General features: G+C 32.2%; 1 protein-coding gene across 4 annotated transcripts in view; it reads right to left on the bottom strand.

The window, feature by feature from the left end:
- The window catches only part of LOC118181232 (protein arginine methyltransferase NDUFAF7 homolog, mitochondrial), a 43881-nt gene that overhangs the window by 8317 nt on the left and 7609 nt on the right, over positions 1–27955 (bottom strand). For 2 of the 4 annotated variants that reach the window (XM_085811808.1, XM_035350323.2), the window contains exons 2-8: positions 26363–26484; positions 26168–26248; positions 19151–19261; positions 15807–16061; positions 14695–14799; positions 11820–11963; positions 5997–6102 (exon numbers count right to left, since the gene is read on the bottom strand). In XM_085811808.1, coding sequence (XP_085667934.1) covers positions 5997–6102; positions 11820–11963; positions 14695–14799; positions 15807–16061; positions 19151–19261; positions 26168–26248; positions 26363–26392 — 832 coding nt within the window. In that variant the 5' untranslated portion in view covers positions 26393–26484. Of the gene's footprint in view, positions 1–5996; positions 6103–11819; positions 11964–14694; positions 14800–15806; positions 16062–19150; positions 19262–26167; positions 26249–26362; positions 26545–27955 lie in introns of all 4 variants that reach the window. The other 2 variants (XM_035350325.2, XM_035350326.2) reach the window with 2 other exon arrangements.

Genomic DNA, 27955 nt, shown 5'->3' with positions numbered 1-27955 from the left:
GTTCTAGTGAGACTGCTAAGCTTGACAATATAATGTTTATGTTTTATCAAGGGAACAAAAAACAAGAACGTTCTGCTCCTGAGAACCATGCACCCAACATTGGAAATCACATCTGATGAAAAGAAATACACCGGAAGATGTGAATTTTTACAAGTCGAACAAATATGGAGTTGATGTTTTGGACCCGATGGCCAGAAAATATTCAGTGAAGTCCTCATCCAGCTGTTAGCCAGTTCAAGTTTTTTTTTTTTTTTTTTTTTTTTTTAATATTCTTGATTTGGCTGTGATAAATGCATGGATAATTTAGAAGGAAACAACTGAATATAAGAATATCAGCCATCGTGATTTTATTTTGAATATGGCTGAGGAGCTTCGAAAGATGTACATTTCATCCAAAATTCACAAACTTTCTGTATTTAAAGAAAAAAAAAAAAAAAAAAGAATTGGTACTTGCAATCAACCCTTCCCGTAATTGTAAATAATGCCAAATAAATGCATGCAGAGGCAACAAAACTTTGAATACTGTAAAAAATATGTTTGTGGAACCTGTACAGGTAAAATAAAAAAATTAGCAATCTGTATGCACTGCAAAACTATGTGTAATTTTTAATATATTTAATACTGAAAATTTTTATGAGAAAATTTATTAAATGATAAGAAATTAAAAAATATCTAGTCATTTTTATTCTCTTTTAGCTCACTGTTATATTAAATCATCCTTCGATTAATATACGTATTTCCTCACTTTATTTCATTTTGCTCTTTGTTACATTAAATTAGTTTTTCGTTGCATGTGTTTACTCAATTTACTTTATTTACTTATTAAACAAGCAAAAGTATCATTATAAGCAGTAACTTTTTATGATATTAGCAAAGAGCAAGCCTTTTTTTTCTATTCAGAACAAGCAGTCAAAATGACCACTGATCATAGTTACATGTATGTGGTAAACGCTGTAATGCTAATGTTAAATAATGTGAATCAGGCTTTAACTAAAAATAGGCTTGCACTAATCAACAAACATCACATGATTTTTTGGCATGATAACACTAAACCACATACTTCAAGAATGACATGGCTAAAGGCAAGAGCTTGAGAGTGAGATGTTCTTACACAACTGTTTAAGAGTCCAGATATTTTCACCTCCACGTACTATCTATTTAGATTAACATTTCTCAACCTGTAGTACACTTACCCTCAGAGGTACACAAAATGGTCTTAGGGTACATGTAAAAAAAAATGTAATGGTGATGATCACTGGTGGATTGATTGAACATAAGAGAAAAGATAAAATGCTATTGTAACAACTGGTATTTTCAATCCAAATACTTCCCTACGAAAAATCAAAATAATTAAATTGAATCCAAAATAATTTTAATTAAAAAATGAATATTTTAAATTTAATTTAGGTATATATTTAATCTGCTGGACCAGTACCTGTTGAGAGTGATAAGAGTAAAGGAATCTGCTAATTTATTTGCTCCAGATGAAGAGGGACTTGTACCGATTTACCCTCGAAATCAATAGAATTTTTGACTAAATCTTTGTCAAACACAAAGTTGTTGCTTGCTAACTATACTCATTATTAAATTTATACAATATTTCTTTCCTCATTCTATATCCTCCTTGCATAACTTTCTAACAAATGCAATGGATCACAGCTTTATAGTGATACATAAACTAACAATATGAGCTTAATACATTTCTTTTCAATTTTAATATAAATTAATTTTAAACTCAAGCAAATTAATAATCTGGAGTAATCAAAGCTGATACTATTTTCAGCCTGTCTAAGAGTGAAAGGAAAAATTACAGTTGGGACTTACAAGAGACTATATACACAGGTTATCATAAATTAAGGAAAAATCACAAAAATCATGATTCCTGAAAAAGTTACACGTAGAATTTTATGAAACTTACCCACAATATACAACACATAGTAAGGTATCAAATAACATAAAAAGAAATTACCAGACAATTATGGTTGTATAGAAATTAGCATATGTATAAAATGAACAAATCGAAGGTGTCAGTTTGCTATAGGAAAAGTACCTTCAATATGGAATATGATCGCCTCTAGAAGCAATACAGCACATACAGCGATGTCTAATGCTTTCAATTATGCAGTTTATCAGTTCTATAGGAAGCGAAAGCCACTGCTCTTGCAAAACAGTTGCGAGCGCAGCAAGGGTCTGAGGGGAAGGATTGAGACTAGCTAGACGTCTCCCTAAAGCACCCCAAACGTCCTCGATAGGATTCAAATCCGGGGATCGAGCTGGCCACTCCATGCACATAATTGTTTCATGTTGAAAATAATCATTTACGATGCGAGACCTGTGTGATATTGCATTGTCGTCCTGTAACAGGAAAGCATCACCTATCACCCCGGCATAAGGGCACACATAAGCATCAAGGATGTCATCTCTATAAACCTGAGCATTCATAGTTCCCTTTGGAAAGACATGAAGGTCTATGTGTCCATCCAAAGACATGCCACCTCAAACACAGACACTGCCTCTTCCATATGCATCTCTTTCATGGATGTTTGACAGATAATAATGGGTTCCGGGTTCTCTTCATATCAAATAATGTTTACTATCGCTTTCTAGACTAAACCTGGACTCATACGTAAAGAGAACAGCTCTCCATTGATCAGGGGTCCTGTGGACATGTTGTTGTCCCACATATGGCATGACGTGAACAGCATGCAGCTGGTCGCCTCGCATACAGACCACCTTCGTGAAGCCTTCTATGCACAGTTGAAGTTGACACCTTCTGGTGGCTGCAGCAAGGAAGGATCTAAGAAGAGTCAGAGTAGCGGTTCTATTCCTGTGTGCACATAATGTCAAATATCGGTCATCAACGCTTGTTGTAGCAGTTGGCCGTCATTGGCTGAACCTCCTAGATGCCGAATCTGTGGTTTGAAATTGCCTCCAAATTTTATGTATCACAGGACTCACATTTAGCCACCTAGCCACTTCTGTTTGACTTTGTCCTGCCTCTAGTCTGTCTCCCAATGGCTCTCCATCATAGTTCTGCAGGAAAATGATGCCTGGAGGTCATTGCTACGATTTGGTTATCTCCGATTTCTGATGTCACTATCACAGTGAAATATGTGGGCTTGCTCTTAAACATGAACGTATGTTACTCGCAGATGGCGTCTGAGTGCAGCGCCCCTAATTTGCATATTGCAGTTTTAATCAGCTACTCTTACTTGGCAACATATTCAAATTTTACACAGTTTGGCTTATTTTTGAGGGAGTTATTGCTATTTTTGTGATTTTTCCTTAATTTATGATAACAGTGCATAACACAAAAATATTTTCACATGTGAGAGAAACCTAACTGTCAATAAATCTAAATTTAAAATTAATAACTTATATAAAAAATGCAGTGGTAGCAGCGTGGAGGTGGGAATAAAAGAAGACAACCCCCTATGGCTGAGAGTGTGTCAAAGTGGGTGCAATACTTTTGCTTACATCCAAAGCCTTCTAGCTTTACAGCAGTTTAGTACTGCTTCCAAACATGGCAGTTCTGCACAAATCGAAAGCAGGGACACTTCTGCATAAAAGAAATATTCATTGTTTGATGCATAATATAAATTTGTACAATTTAGTGGCATTTCTGCAGAGATCACACCATGGTTACCTTTCAATAACTTGCAACAGCAATTTTGGTCATGAATTTGTTTTATAAAATTTTAAACTATTGGTCTACAAAAATTTAGATTTTAGCAGTGTTTATGTTATATGTAAAGTATGACAAATGCTTTATGGTAACCTTTAAAATGTCAAAGTATTACCAAAATATAACACACTTCCTTTTGATGCCCTCGACAGTGATTTGCTGTTTTTATTTTATGTTCCAAATATCAAAATGTTTTTAATTAAATTCATTTTTTGCCATGCAACATAATATTGCAATCCACACTTTAAAAAAATTTTGGTGGAAAGGCAAATAAAATGAGCAAAAACTAATTTTAAACTCATCATTTTACTTTTATACAACTGAAAAATATAAATTTTGGGATTGCGTAGTGGTTTTCTAATTTTAAAACAATTTCAAGACATGAAAAAATCATCATTAATGTTATTAATTGGTATAGCAATACATTTTGCATATTGTTGCATTTTGGATTTCTTATGATTTTGATTTGTAAATTTCAGGTAATTGGGAATTAATTAGTGGTTTTAACTGTTTCAAAAATTGAAGCAGTGTCGGTATGTAGAGTAAGGCAATCAAGATTGTGATCTGATTGATAACACTGAGCTTAATATTTAAATATGAAATGGATAGTTATTTATTATATCAGAGAACTATTACATTGGATAAAATTACTAAGAGAGGTATTGCTCTGTTAAAATATATTTACTACAAAATTTGAACTTATAATGAATGTATCCAAAAATGTGTTTTAAGTCAAAAGTTTGAAACTTGATGGGTAAATGTAAATGTAAGATTTTGTATGTTAAAATATTTGTAATTTGGCACATAGATCAGCTTAAGTTTTTTTTAAAGAGGGTAAAGCATGCAAAGGCTATCTGCCTATGGGGAGAAATGCTTTCATGGAGGACTTTTGATGGAAACTCTGAGTGTGTATTAAAAATAATGCATGCAATTTTCATCCAGTTTAAATTTATATATATTTCTTATGTAAAAAATTCTGATATATGCTAAATTGTTGCAAATTACTTAAGTCGAAAAATATAGTGAATGCACAGAAATTAAAGATTTGTACATGCAGAAAATGAAAAATATTAAATAAATATGAGTATTTATGCACATTTTTGTAAAACGTATGCATTTGCCTCTAATAAAATATATAAATATTTATAAAACTATTTATAAATGTATTTGGAAATGAAGGACTTATTCATTCAGAAACTCTTGTGAATGTTACTGATTTTTGATTTGATTCCTCAGAAGCTGAAAATCATCTTATATTAGGAAAGTATTTCAGAAAGAAGCTCTGAAAATAGAAAAGAAATAACATGGGATTTTAATATTAATAATACAATAAACTTTGATTTTAATTTTTATAACTGTTAACTGAATAAAATTGAATTATCTTAATTTTTTTTTCAAATGTAATTAGCAAAACCTTGAGAAAACATTTTGTTCAAATTGAAATTGTTCTGGGAAAAGTATAGCATTTAATTCTGTTCAGAAGGAAATGTTAAAAAAATGTATTCTTTTGCATATTTAGGACTCTGAAATGTTGTAGAAAAAATATATACTTTTATATTTTTATTTACGATGTAATTACAAAATATTTACCTCCAATCAAGTCAAAAACTATTGATCTTAATGTTAAGTCACTTAACGTTTTGGTTACCAAGAGGGGTGTGTCACTGTTTCAAGGGTATGTGTGGGAGAAACCAGTTCAGGCATCTCTTCTCTTTTCTGATTCCATAGCTGCTACTTACTTTTTCAGCAGCTATAATTTTAATATTATATTCCCTGATACAATACATTAGATAATTATACATCTAAAGAATGCATCTTGAAATGTTTAAAAAAATTCAATAGAGGTATCAGATGTGAATTAGTAGTCCTTGCGTACTTTCATTCACTTAAGTATAAACACATCAATTTTGACAGGTTATGACATTCTGCACATAAATGAATTAATTTTAATAAAAATGTTAAGTTAATAACTACGAATTTTCTTGGATATGTACTGTCTATTTGAAATAGATGCAAATAATTTTAATTACATAAACACAAGCTTGCATTTGGGATCCAAACTGTTTTAAAACGAATTAATAAAAACTATTATGAACGCTATATTATAATCTATCAGAGCAATCAGCTCAATTCAAAAGCTAAGAAATATTAGACTGATTTAGAAATTTTTATTAGAAATCACTAATGTCATTTCATACTGAGTGTGTAATTCAGTAAGAAAAGAAAATCATTTAATACAGGATTAAATTTCTCTAATACAGCTGTACTTTGAGTTAAAAGTAAATTTAAATCAAATCTTATATAAATTCACCTTTGTTTTCAGCCACTTTGCTAATATATGAAAAATCCACATCTACTGTTAAATCAGCTTCACCTGGATCTTCTAATGGATCATGAAGCTTGTGATTTTTAAAACTCTATAAAAATTGCAAAAAATATAGTAATGTCTTTTCTATAAATAAGAAACAAAAATGCATTTAAGTAAGACTTTAAAAATTTTCAAAATGAAACATTTTATGCTGCCAGTAACATTAAATTTTGATACAGTAAAAAATTTCTAATACTGCCAATGGATTATATGCTTACTATTAACAAAGTTATTAGTTCATAGCCTAAATTAGATTATGTGTGCAATTTTTAAAATGCAATCAGTTTGATGTTACTTACATCTTTAGTAAATGGACTTCAGTTAATGTATACAAATATTTTTAGTACATTAAAGCTGCAGTTATCTTGATTGCTTACCGTTCTTTATAGGTAAAGTGAAATTAAGCTTGTTAATTTATTTAATGTTTCATCAAGGCACTCTTCTGTTATCGGTTACCAGGTTCAGAAATGTATGTATGTATGTATGTATGTATATATGAATATATGTGCGTGTATACACATACACATATACATGCATATAAATGAGCACATGCATACATACATTTCTGAATACAGTTCTGATAACAGAAGAGTACTTTCATCAAAATCAAGCATTTACACTGACTACCAATAAGTATTTGGACACCTGTGATAGAAAAGAAAAACTAACTTTATTCAAAATCAATAGTTGGTAGAATCTCCACGAGAGGTAATTACAGCATGGACCCTCCGGGGCATACTTTCCACAAGTCTTTGGCTAGTGGTATTTTCTTCCACTCGGCTTGGAGAAGACATAGAAGTTCCTTCACCGATTTTGCACAAGTAGTGCACCCCTGAATTCGGCGATGCAACTCATCCCAGAGGTTCTCGTTAGGGTTCAGGTCTGGACTCTGGGCAGGCCAGTCCATTCGATGAACTCCATTGGTACCATACCAAGCCTTGGTTAACGTCGAAACATGACAACTGGCATTGTCCTCCTGAAAGTAACAGGGGCCCAACCCGTAAAACTGCCACAACGTAGGAAGCACATTGTCATCCAAAATAGTGCAGTAGGTATTGGAGTTGAGCTTACCATGAATGGGGACCAAGGATCCCAGCCCATACCAGGAGAAACACCCCCAGACCATAATTCCACCTCCGCCGAACTTGACTGTTGGCACAATGCATTCTGGCAGGAGACATTCTCCAGGTAGACACCAGACCCAGACCCTGCCATCCGAACTATAAAGGGTGAACCTTGATTCGTCACTCCAAAGAACCCGTTTCCACTGATCTACGGTTCAATTTCGATGTGATTTGCACTACATTAACTGAGCAGCGCGTTTGGACTTTGTGAGCAAATGCTTATGGGCAGCAGCACGACCATGAAAACCAAGCAGATGTGCTTCCTTATAGATGGTATTCATTGAAACAATACTCCCGGATGCCTGTTGAAACTCCTCGCAGAGGAGGGCTATCGGTTGGGTGCGGTTCTTCCGAATTTCTCTGGACAGCACTCGTTGGTCTCTATCTCCCAGTTTCGTTGGTCTGCCGACTCGGGGCACATTCCGACAATCATCGCTCACCTTCCACTTCTTAATCACATAGGCCACTGTCGATTTTGGGTACTTCAGATCGCTAAATATGTCCCTTAAGGATTGGCCACATTTGTGATACTCTGTAATTATACCTTTCTCGAAATCTGAGAGCTCCGAACTGCGAAGCATCTTGCATGCGACTAAAGCCGATGCTGTTTCCTACACGATATATACCGGCGGAGTCCATGACGTACCTTAGGACCGCAGATATCGTCATTTGCATAGGTGTCCAAATACTTATTGGTAGTCAGTGTATTATAAAAGCAAAAAATTGATAATTTTCATTATATTCTTAAATTTAACATTTTATATCAACAAAAGAAATTATGTTTTAATTTTAGTTGAACCAAAATAATTTATGCAAATGAAAAAATATGATTGTTTTAATAATAAGTATATATTTTTTAATTAATAGAAAAAATAAGAACAAGATCACATGGCTAGTTTTAGAACTTATGCCAATGCAGATTTATTTCATTTTACTTTTTTTCAGTTGAAGCTGATTGTTTAGGATTAATAAATTTAATTATTTCGATTGTGACAAAACATGCGAGGGCTACCTGCCTAAGAGGAGGAATGCCACTGTGGAGGACTATTTTTAAGGAAAATTGGCTTGTATCTATTATACTTTTATCTAGACTGATGCAGCCAGCCCATTCACCTGGAACTGAAGTCAAAGTACCAGCATTCAGCAATTTTACTTCTTGGCTATCGAATAACCTTGATTGTTTAGGAAAATGGGGAGGGGATTCTTTTTTTTTTTTTTTTAATTTGGTTAAAATACACTGACTACAATAAGTATTTGGACATCTGTGATAGAAAAGAAAAACTAACTTTATTCAAAATCAATAGTTGGTAGAGCCTCCACGAGAGGTAATTACAGCGTGGACCCTCCGGGGCATACTTTCCACAAGTCTTTGTATGACAGCTAGTGGTATTTTCTTCCACTTGGCTTGGAGAAGACGTAGAAGTTCCTTCACCGATTTTGCACGGGTAGCGCACCACTGAATTCGGCAATGCAACTCGTCCCAAAGGTTCTCGATAGGGTTCAGGTCTGGACTCTGGGCAGGCCAGTCCATTCGATGAACTCCATTGTAACCATACCAAGCCTTGATTAACGTCGAAACGTGACAACTGGCATTGTCGTCCTGAAAGTAACAGGAGTGAACCCGTAAAACTGCCACAACGTAGGAAGCACATTGTCATCCAAAATAGTGCAGTAGGCATCGGAGTTGAGCTTACCATGAATGGGGACCAAGGGTCCCAGCCCATACCAGGAGAAACACCCCCAGACCATAATTCCACCTCCGCCGAACTTGACTGTTGGCACAATGCATTCTGGCAGGAGACGTTCTCCAGGTAGACGCCAGACCCAGACCCTGCCATCTGAACAGTAAAGGGTGAACCTTGATTTGTCACTCTAAAGAACCCGCTTCCACTGATCTACGGTCCAATTTTGATGTACTTTGCACCACATTAACCGAGCAGTGCGGTTGGACTTTGTGATCAAAGGCTTATGGGCAGCAGCACGACCATGAAAACCAAGCAGATGTGCTTCCTTACAGATGGTATTCATTGAAACAATACTCCCGGATGCCTGTTGAAACTTCTTGTGGATGAGGGCTATCAGTTGGGTGCGGTTCTTCCAAATTTCTCTGGACAGCACTCGTCGGTCCCTATCTCCCAGTTTCATTGGTCTGCCGACTCGGGGCACATTCTGACAATCCCGCTCACCTTCCACTTCTTAATCACATAGGCCACTGTCGATTTTGGGTACTTCAGATCGCTAGATATGTCCCTTAAGGATCGGCCACATTTGTGATACCCGATAATTATATCTTTCTCGAAATCAGAGAGCTCTGAACTGCGAGGCATTTTGCATGCGACTAAAGCCGATGCTGTTTCCTACACGATATGTACCGGCGGAGTCCGTGTCGTACCTTAGGACTGCAGATACCGTCATTTGCATAGGTGTCCAAATACTTATTGGTAGTCAGTGTAGTTTTTGAAGTTTGCTTTAAGGAAAGAAAAATACTTTATTTTTTAAACTCGACTTTGCAGAAATAAAATACTGTAAATGAAAACATACAATTCCCTAACTTGCATTACAGTAAATACCTATATAATTAACAGAGAAAAGACCATCTATTAATTTTCCAAATATCTTAAACAGCTGTAGCCATTTTGTGACAAAGAATTTGGTATATCTTTTGAGCTGCCATATAAACGTTTTACTTGAGGCAAAAAAAAAAGATCTATATATTGCACCAGAAAAATTTGTGCACTTGTTTTGAGTAAAAAAAAAAAAAAAAAAAAAAAAAATGTCTTTCCTATCCATAGATAATATGTAACATATATAAGTTTATTTGATATATTATGTAGGTAAGACATCACCAATATTAAAAAGTAAAAATTATGAATACTAGAATATATTACATATTGTACTAGTAAATAAAATAATCTAAAACATACTGTATATTTGAGAATACAGCCTATCATACCCATGAAATTTAACTTATTTTAACTTAATAGACAAAAAGCATTTTAACTTAAAAGACAAAAAGAAAAAAAAAATAATGAAGAAATGCAATTCTTGACTTGTACAGTGCAACATATTATTTCAAAGGATAATGGAAATAAGATTCATTTATTTTTTCTTAGCATTATTATTATATTAATAGTTTCTACATTAAGTTTTAAGGCATTTACTATGGTATATAAGAACTTTAAGAGCAAGACTCTTCTGATAATATGTTACAAATGAAATTGATTGGAAGAAAGCTTATCAGGAAATTTGGATGATAAAGATAAGTTGCTCTGTTTGATAGCTAAGATTCACTACCAGCAAATTTATAACTATAAAGTTGGAATGTTAGCTGAGAATTTCAGATTTTTTTTAATCACCTAAAATTATACATCAGGTTCTGCAAGGATTATTTTCATTTTCCATATTCATTTACATTGGCCTGAAGCAACTTAATCATAGGAAGACAGTAAGTAGCAGGTAAATCCAAAGTGTTACTCTGAACTGTGGACACTTTGCTTACATTCTGAAAATTACGATTTACAGAACTTATGGAAATTTTTCCATTTGTTGCTCGGAATCAAGCAATATGACACCACAGATATGGGGGTATAATTGTATACAAAAAAAGGATAAAAAATTACTACTGTCTATCTATCATAAGAACTACTCTTGCTAATATGTCTGACTAGAACTGCAGTAACAGATCTTATGCATCACTGCAGTAACAGATCTTATGCATTTCAAATAAGAGTGAGTCTTAGGGTTTCATTGTTAGTTTGGTTTTTAGCAAATGTTGGCCATGGGAGAGACAAAATAATGCTACAACGAGTATGCTTTACAAGTTACTTTAAGCAAACACCATTTCATCATTAAATCTATCAAGATGATAAATATAAATACATTTTTCAAGACATCTCTATGGAAAATGGGTTAGGGTTCATTTCTATGACAACAAACAGATATAGACATTCTGTCAAAAGGTGTTCTTGTAGCAGACAGAAGGATCCACAAGCGGCCGAGCGGTAAAGTCACTGAACACTGGTAGTTCGGTCCGAGATTCGAATCCTGCAAACGGGCTGGCTGCATGGGTGTTTTCGTGGTTTTCCCCATGTGTAATGTGTATACGAGCCAGTTTCCCTTAGAAAGTCCTCCACAAAGGCATCCCTCCTCTTAGGCAGATAGCCCTCGAGGCTTTGCCATAATCACACACACATATAGCAGACAGAAAGCACTTAAATTTTTTAAAGTGCTTTCTGTCTACTAATAAAGCTAAAAAAAAATATTTTAACTTTTTTTATTTTGAAATTTAAAAAAAAAAAAAAAAAAAAAAAAAAAAAAAGATGATGACTTACCATTGAAGAGTAAATAGTAAACTGGAAATATTATTACAAACAAAAAATTTGATAAAATGATAAAAGTAAAAAATACAATAAATAATATTTCATATACACTTTAGCTTACTTACTATTAATAAAATATTTATTTTTGAACACAAGACTTTAGCTTACTTACTATTAATAAAATATTTATTTTTGAACACAAGACTAAAATATAATAATATATTGTGTTAAGTTAGTCAGCTACTTAAATAAATTAAAATGCATAATTTTTATACATATTTACTTAATGTATAACAAATTAGCCAAAAAAATACTTTACTTACTCTAAATGTATCTGTTTTTTCTCCATAGTGTCCGTAATCAACAATTAAAGTTATACCACCATCTTCTTTCATCCTTTTACATACATCATTTAAGAGGATGCCAATTTCTGGTGAGATTTCAACATGATCATGTTTTTCTGAAGGCTGCAAAAATGATAAAATTGAAGGTTAAAAAATACATACGAATATGAATAAAAAATCTATGAAAGTAAACTCACTTTCGATGTAAAAAATAGGTACTACTTGAATTTCATGGTCCATAAGATAAACTGCCAAATTATGCAAAAAAAAGTAATCCAATGAAGGGCAACCACAAACACTTTCACTTTTGACTTCCATTTGCAGAATTTATGTAATAAATAATAACAAGCAATAAATGACACAATAATAAATTATTTCAAATATTCAATACAAAAATATATTTGAATTAAATCCAACAATAAATAATAAATACGAGGGTTAGAACTTTAATAGTGGCAACACAGCTGCATAAACACTACGCAACAAAACCAAAGAATATTGCGTATACCACACATGAATTACATATGTACCTTACCTTTCAGCAAAAAGACTCGTCCTGCCTACGTCACGCACGGAGTGACGTGAAGAATGAATCCTTGTATTAGCTTGTGGTCTAAAGTAAGTGTTGTCAGGATATTTTCAAAACAAGAACAACGATGTTGGATAAAAATTGAATGTGCGAGAGGTCGTACAGCACGACAATGTCATCAAGGGCTTCAAGAGGCTTGTGGGGAATCTGCATTGCCTTACAGAACCGTAGCAAGATGGGTGAAAGCATTCAATGAAGGACGCCAAAAACGTGGCAGACATGCTGCGGCCAGGTCGGCCGAGTGTCAGCGATGCAGACATGCAAGCTGTTGCCGCACTAATGGACAGTGATCGCCGCCAAACGATTCGTCAGCTGGCTGGACAAACAGAATTAGCGCATACGACTGTGCTGCCCATTCTGAAGGAATGCCTGTCCATGAGAATAATTGCTTCCCAATGAGTTCCATAATTGCTTCACAATGGGTTGCTTCATAAAGATGCTTTTTTATGCCGTATAATTAGGCTGGATGAGACTTGGACCCGATCGTACCAGCCTGAACTGAAACGCCAATCAAACAAATGGTGTCATCACGGGCCACCACGACGTTCGAAATTTCGTCAGAACCCCAGCAATGTGAAAGTTATGGTGATTCTCGTGTACGATTGTGATGGTGTCATCCTAACGCATACCGTTCCCCCACAGCAGACCGTCACTGCGCAGTATTACTGCTCATTTTTGGAGCACAATCTCCGACCAGCTTTGAGAAAAAAACGACGACACTTTCTGCAAAATGCTCCTCTCATTTTGCATGACAATGCTCGGCCGCATGCAGCGCAAGCTGTGACTGATTTGTTCAAGCGATGGGGCTGGGAAGTGCTTTACCATCCACCATACTCTCCAGATCTAAGCCCTTGTGACTATGACTTGATTCCTAGGATGAAGGAACCACTTCGTGGCACTTGCTTCCAAACTGTTTCTGAGATTCTTGCAACAGTAGACCGGTCCATTCAAACTATCAACAAAAAAGGTGCTGCTACAGGTATTCTGCGACTTCCACATCAGTGGAAACGGGTTGTACACAATGCTGCCGACTATATTGAAGGACTGTAAAACATGGTGACACGAATCACTTCTGTATTCCTTGTAAATAAATAGTTGCCACTATTAAAGTTCCAACCCTCATATAATAACAAGTAGCTTTAACAAATTCAGTGATATAGTGAATATTGATAAGAGTTTGTTCACACAGCTAAAAAAAAAAAACTTCTTGCAGGATACTTTAACAGTGGGTATTTGGCAGTTTATGTTGTATCAAGTTGCAAATTGAGGAGCAAGCAGGGTGATATCATTGTAGACCACATACTAGAAGGATTGGCAATACATCCAGATTGCTGGTGAGCCTATAAAACAGATGAGCTTGAAAAGGCTGGTTACAGCCATTTAACTGTGAATCACACATTTAATTTCACTGATCCCAACAACAGGTGCTCACTGCCAAAATGTGGAGCTCTGTTAAAGGGTGAAACAAAAAGCAAAGAGGTATGGCTGAACATCATTTAAAGTCATATCTTTCCAAATACATACGGTGGAAATGGTAAGCTTTTTGATGCATATTAAAAGCAAGTGCGGAGATATGGCAGCCACAAACTATATGTAAGTAGCTAAACTTGGTGTTGTATTGATAAATAAAGCCATGAAAATCATATAGTACTAAAATGTATGTCCTTAAATATGAATATTAATTATGAAATGAAGAGAAGCTGGACTTTTTCTTTTTAAGACAGCACATTCAAAATAATTTTTTACAAAAAGAATAATGCACCAACATTATCTATTTGCCATGGCTAGATTAAATGTTTTGTTCTTGTTTTTCTAGTATGTACTGTCAATAAAATATTACGCTTTCAAGCATTTATCATATTGAAGCACGTATGAAGTTTTATTATTTGAATTTTGCTAAACTAGGATCATACAAAAAATAAGATTTTATAACGTCAGAACTACCTACAGAATTGAATTTTTTTAATAAACTGCTTATTTTATTTCGAGAAACTTTATAAAGGAAGTATATGTCTAGGATCAATATTTAAAGAAATAAGCTACAACAATGTTTTTAAACTTTTTTTTCATTATATATACATACTATATTTAAAAATTATCCTTTATTTATTTATTTATTAATGCATGAATATGTATAATTAAGGCATAATATTTAGATATCCTAATTTGCTAATGTATATATGCATATAATTAAGACATAATATTTAAACTCCATTGTATGCTAAAATACATTAAATTGTGGTAAAAAAGCTGAAAATAACACACATCAATGAGCAGTTCAGCTGCAGGTGTTGTATTGCGAGACAGAACATACTGCAACTTGCCATCTCTGAAATCTATTAATATTTCTTTCCAGCCATTATCTGTTTTCTGTAAATATTCAAATTTATCATTAAGAAAAAGAGAACAGAATATTTGCTGCTATTACATACAATACAAAAAATAAAACTAAGAAATATATAATACTTTTAAACTTTTCCATAATAATATTGACAGAGAAATTTAAAAAAAAATTAAACATGAATATAAGTGCCATTTATGCATTTAGCTTCCATATATAACAGAAACTCCTTAGACAAATCTGTTTAATGATTATTTTTAATCTTTCATTCAAAATACAATGAAAATTAAATTTCAGCAACTAGAACTTTTAAATTTATGTATTGCATTCTTCTAATATATATCAGTTTTTGAACTTTCATCTCATTTTATATGTTTTTCTTAAAAATTTTTTTTAAATATTATTTTTAGAGTTATAATCTTTAAAACACATGGAACCATGATAACAATACATAAATACCTAACAAAATCTATTAACATTTTACATATTAAAAAAAAAAAGACAACAGAAGTTTATAGACAGATGAGATAGCCTGAGACTGAAACAAATGAAAATTTTCTAACATTATTAAAACACTCTATGAAATATTCCACTTATAATTACTTATACATGTTATCATTCATATAAAAATTAGATACTAGAAATATGTACATAATACAAATTAATTAATTTAGGTCAGATATTTTTTATAATTTTTTTAGATTTTTTAAAATAATTTTTGTTTTTTAGTAATTTTTCAAATTCCAAGCAGAGGTTTACAACAACTTCTCGTATGTTACCATTTTAAATTAGGGATGAATGGTTGAATGCCTCACTAATAAAATTTAATGTCATTGTATCTTCTTTTCACTTTGAGGTATAAACTTTTATTACCAAGTCTACTTAAGTTCTGAATTATACTTTTGCAAAAATAACAAGCGTAACTGTAAAATCGCTATCAAAGGTAAGACTGTTCAAACTGCTTACACTGACGAGTTCTATCATAGAGGAGAATATAAAAATAATAAAATAAAAAATATAAATTTTTAAAAATTACTTGAAATTTGTGAACAGGTAGAACATCCAAAAATTCATGTGCAAGGAAGAAAGAAAAACTGTCAGGAACAGTATGAAGATGTGGGTGCCACGTAACTGGAAAGCCATATTTTGTCTGGAAAGTTTTACTGTATAAATCTTCATACTTATTTTCTTCATAGCATAATTTTGATTTCTGCATATGACAGAGATAAGGGCTGATTTCAATTAAATGGATAGAAAAGTCCATACCAGAAGTCCCCACTTTTGAAAATGTCTGAAAGTTAATTTAACACATGGAAAACAATATCTCAGCAAGAAATAGTACATTAACAAATTTCAAATTAAACGGAAAATCTTTTATAAGAATTTTAAAACTAATAATTTTTTAATTTGGCATCAAAATACAGTTTACATACTAAGAAAGCTATCTTGTAATTTTTTATTCATGGTATAAGAAAAATTGTTAGAAATATTTTCTTGAGTATTATGTATACTTAATCCTCTGAATGTGGGATTTATGAATAATGCATTCCTCTTTTATTCTAAATACACGTGGAGCCCGTTCTTCTCCCATTGGCAGAAACTAGGATTTCAAATGCGGTCAGTTTCTCATGAAGAAAAGGTATGTATTTTTTTTTAATGTTTTTATGAATTTTGTATATTTGGTTAAAGAAATGTTATGTAACAAATTTTAAAAGCAATTTTACCAGCTAAGTATTTTCATCACTTAATATAAAGTATTAAAATTCTCAGAAGATTGCAAAATGCTTTAATTTTTTATTACTAATATAACATATTAGAAGCATTATGTGAGATATTTTTTTTAATAATTTATGAAATTCTTATATACTTAAATTAAGCATGGATGAGAAAATGAAACTAAATAATTCTTTTTACTTTTTTAAAGTTTGTTGCTGAATGTTCTTAATAGACTCTTCACTGAGACAGTTCTTATTTAGTTTGTTCTTAAAATTAACCCATAAAAATGGAATTAAATCTGGAGATTTTGGTTTTGCACACTGTGGCTGATGGCAGGTTACTAAAAATCTATGTTTGAAACTTTGACTGAGTTGTACAGTGTGAGAATATTATGTCACCTTATAATGAAACGTTTTATTTGTTTTTTTCCAAAAATATGATGAACTGCAATTAAAAAACAGACAGCACTTTTCCTTCAGTTATGAATTCTAAGAAAAAATAACCAACAGTTCATTTGAGCAACATTACATTTCAAACACTAATTTTTTACAATTAATGTGATACATAAAAAATTTTTCTGAACCTTGAATCCTGCTGTTTGACTACAGTCAAAAGTCTTTAATCCAAACTCGTCGGGACTTCGGCGATTCCTGATTATCGATTTTTCCGGATTATAGATCATCAGTTTAAATCTGGTAAGATGGCATGCAGAAATTATAAAATTAAAAATATGAAACCGTAATTTATAAAATAATGAGCAATTATAATCTAAAGGGTATCAAAATTTACAAAAATAGAAGCTTAATATTTATTTGTTTACTTTATTAAACATTTCTTTCAACGCGCGCATGCGTAAAGCATACCTTACGCATAGCCGAAATTAGAAAATTGCAACCAGAAAACTATTTGATTTGTATTCGTGATATTTATAATGACGAGGAATTTCATTTAAATCATATCAAAGATGGAGTACATCGAGATTAAATACTACATTTAGTAAGGAATTATAAGCTGAATAAAATAAAAACATCTGCCCTGAAGATAACGATAGTGCTGACAGATCAACTTCCAGTTCATTCCGCGCTGAGACGTCCCCCCCCCCCGCGCAGAGCAGCGTGAAATTGATAAACAGATTTCGGAACCGTTAGATAAACAAAGGATATACCTTTATCCATTTTTTGTAGCAATTCGTTTTTTGTTTGATGGACATCGAAACATACTTTCGTTTTCTAGATCCTTTGGGGCTCCACCATCGGAAATTCTATTTGACATAATCGAAAGTTCAAGCTTATTTTTATTAAATTGCTCTTACAGTCTGCAAAAAATAATAAGCCGGATCTAATTCGAAGATTAAGGAACAACACAATCATCAACATTAACTGAAATAGATAATTAGATAATTTTAGTTTATACCGTCCATTATACATTAAACGCGCACGCGAAAACATATTCTGTGCTTGCGCAGATGCATATGCGCAGTCGTAAATGTCTTGCATGCACGCGTAAAACGCCTATGCGCATGCGTAAACGTGGCGCATGCGCAGAAAGATTTTAGCTTTGTGGTCCGGATTATAGATCATTCCGGATTATGGGTGTCCGAATTAACGACTTTTGACTGTATTTGCATAGTTGTTCAAACAGCAGCTAACTACTATGTGTCAGTTTCAACAAGATCACAAATGTCCATGATAATTTATATTTTATGCTCACTTTAATTAGTGGGCTGCTTTTGTATGGGATATGCATTAATTTAAAGTATGAAAATGATCTAATAAAGAATATTTTTTGTATTGTTTTATTAACATGGGCCTTTTACATTTTAAATATATATATTAAAATATTCATTTACACTTGAATGAGAGTTAGAAATGAATTTTTAAACAAAAGAGATTCTAAAGTAAAAATGACAGTTATTTAAAAATAAAAATTTCTCATTCAAGAATCAAATATTTTGATATCTAGTTGTTATTCTTATTTTATAGTAAGAAAATGAATTCTTCGTTAAAATTATTGAATTGAAAAGTAATTTAATAAAATACACAGACATAGTTACTTTTTTTTTGGTTTGTTTCAAAAACAAGCAAAATCACAGAAATCCTTATGTTTGACATTAACAATTAATTTTAGCATTTTAAAGAAAAATTTATTTATAACTTTAAAAAAAATTCAGGCTATAATAATCAATGACTGATGATAAAATTTTTCTAAAGGAGGGGGCAGCATTCCCCCCCAGCTACAGACTGCCACTTTCTGACAGAAAATTAAATGATCATTTAAAGTAGACAATATGAGCTGCTAAATAAGCAACTTGAAAAATACCTACAAATTTATTAATTATAAGTTATTAAGAAATGGAAAAAGTAGTTTAGAATACACCATCCCTAGCAGCACTCTGCTAATCAATATAAATATAATTCCTCTACTTTTATTATAAATTTCAGAGTTTTTATGCATACTTCAAAAGCATAAAATAAATTATTTTCTTTAAAATGATAAAACATAACACAAGACATTTATAAATACTATTCAACAAAGGCACATAGATCTTCTTTTTGAATAAATATAAAATTTTTAATTGGAGAAATATGCTGCACTTCAAATCATCAATTTCCTTATGTTAACTTTTAAATATCAACTATATCTATTCTTTATAAATCTACTTACTCGAAGTATATCATCAGCTAAAGTACCACGTCCAGGTCCAAATTCTACCAACTGTAATGGTTTAGGCCTTCCAACTTTCTGCCACTCATTGTAAAACCAAACTCCAATAAGCTGCAAAGGTTTAAAATGATTACCATATATCCATTCGAATACATTACAATAATCATTCAGTTTAGGTTAAAAATAAATAAATGGAATAGCATAAAAACAAATCGAAAAGTATTTTATTGAATAAATTTTATAATGGTTTAAGCAAGTATATTTTCTAAAATTTACTATCCAATTTATATAATGATAATAACAGAAACAGAAGATTACGTAATTATTATAATAACAGAAACAGAAGATTACGTAATTATTTATATTAGATGGTTACTTCGGCAATTCACATGGTATTAAAAAATTCTTTTAAATTAGATTTTTAATTTTGGAACCGCAGCATTCTATGGAAGGGTGAAGATTACTGCAATACCAAAAGCATATCTTCATTCTACATATTTACTTTAGATTATAGATTTTATTACACTCTACTGATTGAATACACAAGTTTCATCTATTTTGGTGGATGTGGGGAGTTTCTCAATTAGTCTATCCTATACATTTTCCCATTCAGATGGCTTCTTAAAAGAATTCATTTGAACATCTCAGCATTTTTTAAACTGCATACCTGCTAACCTACAATACTCAAAAATCAGCAAATTTTGTTAAGAAATCAGGAGTTTTTTTCAAAGAAATAAAGATTTTTTAAATGATAAAAATATATTTTTTTAATAAAGAATTAACTTTAAATAGTTACTAATTCATAAATGCAAACAATGCAAAAATACTTGCATGTAAAAAACATTTTTATTATTTTCATCTTTTAACAAAGAAATATAATACTTAAATCAGTTTTTGTACAAACGCTATGAACAGTAGCAGATCTTGCTTTCATTCGTAGGCCTGATTTTGCAATAAATTTTTTCTGATGAGCTTTTAGTAATATTAGATCTAAACTGAGTCCTTGTTTTCACAACAACACTGAAAAATCCTCTTCACTCTACATTTCTTTGGAAAATTGTCAGGATGGCCAACATTATTCTAGACAGTTAACTATCCTTTAAAATTCCATCAGCACCTTTTAGTTTTCCAATTAAACTCCACTGAGTGTCAATCCTAGCTGGTTTTATAACTTTATCAAAGTTTTATAATTGGAAACTGCAAAACTGAAACTGAAATTTATCAATTGTAACATCAATATCAGTGTCATCTAAATTAAGCAAAACTGGAAATCTATTCAAAAAAATATCTTATATCAGAAAAAGATGCATTTGCTAAAGGAGGAGCATTTGCAACTTTACCATGTAAAATCACTTCATAGTTGATTGGGAATTTATGTAGTATGTAATTACATACTTGGTAGAAGTAGTTTTTAGCATAGAAATAAAATTTACTTTTGTTTTCCTCTGTGCAACCCCTATTATCAAATCTTCATCTTTCTTCTGATTTTCTACTTCACCATAAATCACATCATATATAGGATTAGAAGACAAAACAATGACTGGTTTTACGAACTTTGATAAAATGTCTTTAAACAGATCATAAATCATTGATTACAAAACATGATTCCAGTTCCAGTCGCCATGTCTAGCTTGCTAAATATGCATGCTGCAAAACATGAATTTTTATTTATATAACTGTGTGAATGAATGTAATTGAATGAAGGCAAAATGAATTGCACAAAAAAGCAAAAAGCTTTGTTAAGATCCGAAGACAAAAATGTAAATATTGGTTCTTCATAAAATAAACTTGCAGTAATCGGAAAATGTTTCCCTTGTTGAGCAATTCTTTATATTTTGAGAGAAAACCGTATCAGCTTTATGCTTTTATTTTGTAGTATTATTTTGAGAACTGCCACTTAAATTGCTCACTGGTGCAGAAATTACTTTTATTTTTCTCAAACCAATTTTTAACAGTGGAAGTAGAATTACATCTCCATTTACTTTAGGTATTTTATAACTTTCAACAATTTTTTATTTTAACTCCAGAAGCATTTACTTCTTTAAAAAACTCAAGAAGTGGGTTCCATTGGTTGAGGATTCTAGATAAATCTTTCTTTAAAGATAGTGAGCGTGTGCATATATGTTTCAAAACATTTCTTCAGCATTACGCAGCTGTTGGAATTGTTTCAAGTTTTCCTTCCCTTTACAACTCCTTTCCAGATAATAATAAATATCATCAACGTGTTCATCCATGCTTACTAGTAAAGAAGCTGCCCCTAATAATTTGCACATCTAAATTTTCCTTTTTTAAGATGCCTGCAACACCAGTCTTCAACCCTACCATTACTAGTGCATTATCGGCACCAAGTGCTAAGACATTATCCACAGGAATTGCATTTTCTTTGAAAGTTAATAATTAGTTGCTTTATGTTAAAGCCAGTCGAATGCCCTACTAAAAGTGGATACAGAAAGTAAACTGCACTCAATTTCAGATGACACTGGATTAAAAAAAAGAAACAATGATTGGATACAGTTTTGAATTAGTATGTTTGCTTCCATTCATATAGAGGCAGACTGGAACTGTTTTTATTTTTCATACTCATTTCTTTAATAATTTCAGCCAGCCATTTCGGTCCTTGCATTTAAGTATTTCTTAGCGATTTTGCTATTGGGAAACGTTTTTATAAATAAAGCTGCAGCATGATTCAATGCATTCAGTGGCAGGTTCTGCTCCAGTGAGAAGGCAGACAACAGACATTCTTGTATTAATAACATTTTGGTTCTTTGTTTTCAAAAAAATTTTATTTCTTTTTTATGACAGAACTCATATTGTCCTTATGCATTTTTGTAGACACATGTTCAAGAACATTGGCCCTTCCATGCAAAATCAAAAAATCGCAATGGCAAATGGTAGACATTGCAAATGTATCACATTTCCTTGAGGAAATAATAGAAGGAAAGTCATACGTGTATGATTTTTGAAAACTACATGAATATTTTAGCTTTTTTGCAAACAAAACAACAACAACAACAACAACAAAAAGATCCTAATTTCTAAAACAATTTATCAAAAACAAGTGCACCACGCCCACACCGCTCAATGGTAAGATGAACAAAATAGCAACCTCAATCTTGCTTTGTGCTCCTTGGGTAATATACACCAGATGACATACAGTGGTCCTCGATGCTCATTGGAGAACCAGAGCAAGACATTTTCGGATACATGTGCTCTCACTCAGAGCAACTCAAAGCAGAAGCATGCCATAATCACTCACCATCACACTCAAAGCAGAAGCATGCCATAATTTCTCACTGATGAAACGACTTTGGTTTTCTTTTAAATGTAATATAGAGAAATACCAAGTGCTTTCAGAAATTACTTCTTTTCGTGCAAATAACGAAGTATTAAGCTAAGCTATATAAAAATAAGAAATTTCAAGAATAAGAGAAACTTGGGTAAAATATATTGTAACTCGGGTTGGTGGGAGAATGGTTGGAAATCAGGAGTCTCCTGCCCAAACCGGGACAGTTGGCAATGAAACTGGATGCCCATTTGTTGATATATTTTAAGTCGGTATAAAAATTTCATCTGCCTGAAAAAATGGTACTTATATATTGTCCTGTTAACTGGCCAAGCAGTACAATTTAGTGCTAATTATGGATGACCCATTTCTTTAGAATTCTACTGTAATGATTGATGACCATTGCCAAAATGCCATCAATGGTCGATATAAGTACCTTATAAACTTAGCATCATTAATTTCTTATGAATCTATTGACACTTTTACCTCTTTCTGAAATCAGTATTCATCATCGAGAAGCATTTCACATTTTTGTTTTAATATTCTAAATTGTTTATGAGATTTACTTTTATAGCCAAATTTTTTATTTGTTTACCGTAATTTCTGGAAGAAATGCCGCGGCGTTTACGTGTTTAAAACTTAAATTTTCAGCGGGTGCGGTGTTTCTAGCCATGCGGTGTTTAGGTGCACTAAAAATAAAATATTTTCTATGATGGTCATTGTACATAGTTTGGATGGCCTTGTCATTGTGCATAGACTGGTGCTGTTCCCACACAAAAGACCACTCAGTTATTTTGTTTACATTCTTTCCCTTGAACGGACCTACATGCCTTATTTACCCTAAACGAGATCTCAGAACAATAACATTCTTCCCCCTTTCAAATCAACATTCTCATCAGTTTGAATAGTCTCTCTTCTCTGCCATTCGATGAATCTTCCAGGACCCATCCTCTCCCCACCCTTGCCTTTTCTGCAATTTTTTTCAAAGGCGGACACGACTCCACCTGCCTCGCAATAACGAACTCTGACGTATTTCCCCTTCAGCATGAATGGATTTTTCTTGGCATTCTGCCAAATACAGATCCCATCAGTTTGGGTACAAGTACTTGTTGGATTGTTTTTAAGTAAGAAGGGAGCGGAAAATTTTTGAAAATGTCTCTAAACGGCACAGAAGCTATACATTTCTTACCTTTAATTTATTTTTGAGTTATGGTTTCATTTCATGCATTTTTCTTAACTGGTATGTCACATATCAAGACTAAGGTTGAGTTTTTGCATCTATACAGCCCACGACGATGTCACGCGCAATTTAATCTATTGCGGCGTTTACGCTAATGCGGCGTCCTGTGTAATTTTAATTTTTTTCCTGCCATTTTTCTCGAGTGCGGTGTTTACGCTGATGCGGCCTTTCTTCTGGAAATTACGGTATATTATTTTTTAACTCAAGTAACATATGTTAAAAATGCAGACACTTGTTTTCTTATAATTGACAATCAGAATTTCAAGCAAGGTTTTTCAAATATTTCTCACAAATATTTCTTTTGTCTTCAGAAATAACATACGAATGAAGCTCGCAAAACATGCTTAAATTTATGATATATAATTCTAGGTTAAGAAAAATAATTAATGACAGGCTAAAAAACAAGCGTATTTATAGGTTTTATCAAAACAGAGGGATGGCAAAGAAATTCACAAAATGGAATTATCCTTTTCAAAACAGCATGCAGGATTAATCTTTCATTATATGAAATGGTCATATATGCAACAAAGAAGGATTTTTTTTTCCAAAATTGAGGAAAATGAACACCAGACCATTGCTCAACATAAATTTTGATGCTCCAGAAAATCATTTGAAAACACAAACAATGACTGGTACACAGTGTTTTAGCCAAAAGGCAAACATATGACTAGTGAAAAAAAGTATACAAACTCTTTTGCAAAAAAAAAAAAAAAAAAAGTTTTTGATGATCTTCTGTATCTGAAGAACAAGTTGTGTCTGCAATGTCTTCAACAAAAACTAAATAAATCAACAAAAACAGAAAGTTTTGAATTTTAGATTTTGGAAATTTTTGTGAAAACAGCTAAACTTCATGCAAGTTTTAATTGTTGCAATATACTTAATGAGTCTGATAAAATAAAATAAGCCTTTTCAGATGCAGACATAGTTGTTTTCTCTATTGAATCACAAGACTATTGACAGATAATTACTTAATGATTATCTGTCACTAAATATACATATCCCTTCAAGTTTCACTGTAAAATTTTCACTATACTTTTTCTTTTTAAATAAGTTGTTGAAAACTTCTTTTGTGACAACCTTATATTATAGATCTATTATATGTTAATAGAAAACAAAAATGTAAAGAATAGTTGATAACTGATGTTAAGCAGAAGTTACTCTGATGAGCATATTTTATTTCTCTTACGTGTTTCAAAATGCATTATTTGTAGGAAAAATAAAAAGCACAGAAATACTAACAAAAATGAAATCCCAGTGTTGGCTAACACAATTAAATTGAAAAAAAAAAAAAAAAAAAGGATTTGTCAGAAGCAAAATATCAATGAAAACTGACTTGACTTATCAAGCAATTACAGCTAATAGCAATATTTTATGCATGTAAAATAAATGCTAGTTTGTAATAAAATGAATAGATGAACACAGCTGATGCTAGACTTTCTGCCACCTGGTAAAATCTCTGCTGCTCCTACATTCTGCTGTACAGTATAGCAGTGTTGGCACTACATAGTGCTTGCTGTTCCTGATCTAATTACTAAAAACAATTCATAAAATGAAACTTTAGTAGAGAACTTTGAAATTAATTTAAAAATTATTAAAGTTCAATATTTGAAATCTCTGATGCAAAAAATATATTAAATTTTTTGTTTAATGTATTTTTTCCATACTTATTAAAAAATAAGATACACCTTTGCTTAATACATTTTGGTTCTAAAATTTGGTAAGGTCTTATAAAAAGGTATTTTGATGAATACAATTGTAGACAGAGAAAAAAAGTTTAATTGTCATACTATATAGAATAATAACATTATTAATACTAAACAAATAATATGTCAATTACTATATACATAAATTGCATAACTACTGCTAATTATAATAGTCATATCTAGCTCAGAGATTTCAGGCACCTATTGCACTGAAACTCTGACCATCCTGAAAACAAATAAGTAATGATATGCTACTACTAACATTTCCTAATTTTTTTTTCTATTCCATAATTATTACATTTAGTTAGGTTGCTTATCTTTTACTCTAAATTAGAATCACTTCTGCTTTTTATTTCTTAATATTAATCCAAAAATGTAAGGTGTGTCTTACATACAAGGAAGTCTTATTTTTTAAACACTAAACTCAGTGGTGCAACAGCCCTACTGGGCCAAGGCCTGCAGTACCCTCAATGTTTAGTCCCCAAGCGAACTTGGTACTCAATTTATCAACCCACTCAAGGGATGAAAGGCTGAGTCAACCTTGCTGAGCCCGGGAATCAAACCCCGGACCTGCGGTGCTGCTGCTCAATGCACTAGGCAGCTTATTTTTTAATAAACAGGCAATTATAAGATCAAGTAAGGATAACACCAATTAAAAATTTATCTGATTGTTACAGGAGAATATTTTATACTTATTTACCTATTTTATCAAAACATATTGAGATACTGTAAATTATTAATCATACATTTCTATTGTGAAAATAGAAAAGCACAATAAAAGGAATACTAACTTCACCAAATATTTGAGAAACTTCTGGCGATGTAATAAAGTCACCAGATCTACCAAACACATCTCGATTCATGTAATAGCCCTTAGAAAAGAAATTTCATTAAAGAAAAATGATTAGGAATCAATGCTCACAAATAAATTGATACTCCAAAAACAGGTATTGGTAAAATAAATTTGAAAAATTAAACAAACTTACAGTAACAGGAATTGCTAAAGCTTCTTTCATATAATCAGCTACAGATATTGGACCTGTTGCCTCTATCTTAGCACGTAAATAACTCAGAAGCTTGTTTTCTTTTGCGGTGGCATTATGAGTTCCTTTATGGAAAATGAAAGAAAATTTATGTAAATTCTATTTGTAACACATTTTCCAATTTCCTGAAAAAAAGCAGCAACTATAAAAACAAAATTTAAAAAATTTCATTTTATTTAACATTAATTTTAATTTTGGTGCAATATTATTTTCCCTACATTTAGTAAAAACACAGACATACACATCCCACAGAAAAAAAAAAAAAAAAAAAAAAAAAAAAGTGTAACTACCTTAGTAAAACTGCCCAAATTCAAAATATCTTACACTCTGATAATAACCACATGCATAAGAAATTCAGTTTTAACAAGAAATGTCTCCTTTTCATACATACTTTTTTTGTTGTATGCTAAGTTTCAGCTATTTTTGTAGACAGATAATGACTATGTTCTTTCATTCGGTTTTAAAATATGTGCTTGTGGAATGTTACGGTGAAACACCGAAATCTGGAGAATGTCGACTTTCACCGGTGAATGTCAACATTCACATCGTCGCTTGGTGCATGTCCGAAATATTTTCCAAATACTCTTATTTCTGACTTACACCGGTAAATGTCGACATTCACCATGTGCTATTGGTAAATGTTGAACATATAAGAATATTATATTTTCTTCTCTGTAATTCAGTCTCGAAAAAATGGGTCATTCTGGCGTCAACGACAATTTTAAAAATCTCGCCAAGGCGGTACTGTATACTAGGGTATTACCGAAATTATGTCTGTCTATAGAATTAAAGAAAAAGTATTAGCAAAAAAAAAAAAAAAAAAAAAAAAAAGAAGAAGCATCTTAAACAACTTGAAAGAAATGTTTAATTCAGTAAACAAATAAATATTAAGCTTTGGTTAATCTTTGGATTATGGTAACCTGGCGATTTTTTGGCGAAACTTTGGCGACCAACCCTGCTACAGCAACCTGCTAGTTTTGTTTTGGACGCCATTTTGTTTTCACAAACTAAAGGCATGTTTTTCTTTTTTTTTTTCTTCCTTACTCAACATTTTTTCCAACTATCTGCTAGCCGAATTACACTTATACTAGAACTTTTATGGAACAAAAGTGCTTAATCATGACGAAGATTAGGTGCGAAATTGGGAGAAAGTGCAGAATCGCTCACTGCTTGCCGCGTTTTTAAGAATTGCACATACACGGTATCCATGTACACGTCAACCTATTTTCACTTAAAAAAAATCCCAAAATTGCATAAAAATGGCATTGCGCACACTCTTGACTTTATCCATGTACACTGCTAAAGTCCTAGCTAGTAACCTTTATCGCCTTACCAAAATGTCGCCAAACTACTTGTTACCATATTCCAAAGATTAGCCTAAGCTTTTTTTTTTCTAAATTTTGATACCCTTTAGATAACAAATGCTTTATTATTTCATATTTTTAATTTTATTATTTCTACATGCTATCTTACTAGATTTAAAATGATGAAAAAAAAATCCGGAAAAATCCCAAATCCAGAATCGCAGAAGTTCCG

This window comes from Stegodyphus dumicola, chromosome 2 (genome assembly GCF_044657685.1).
Source record: "Stegodyphus dumicola isolate Sdum_Otavi_A_Nest chromosome 2, ASM4465768v1".
Classification (NCBI taxonomy): Eukaryota; Metazoa; Arthropoda; class Arachnida; order Araneae; family Eresidae; genus Stegodyphus; species Stegodyphus dumicola.
Note: the sequence above shows the minus strand (reverse complement) of the source record. Positions and strands in the feature narration are given on the sequence as shown.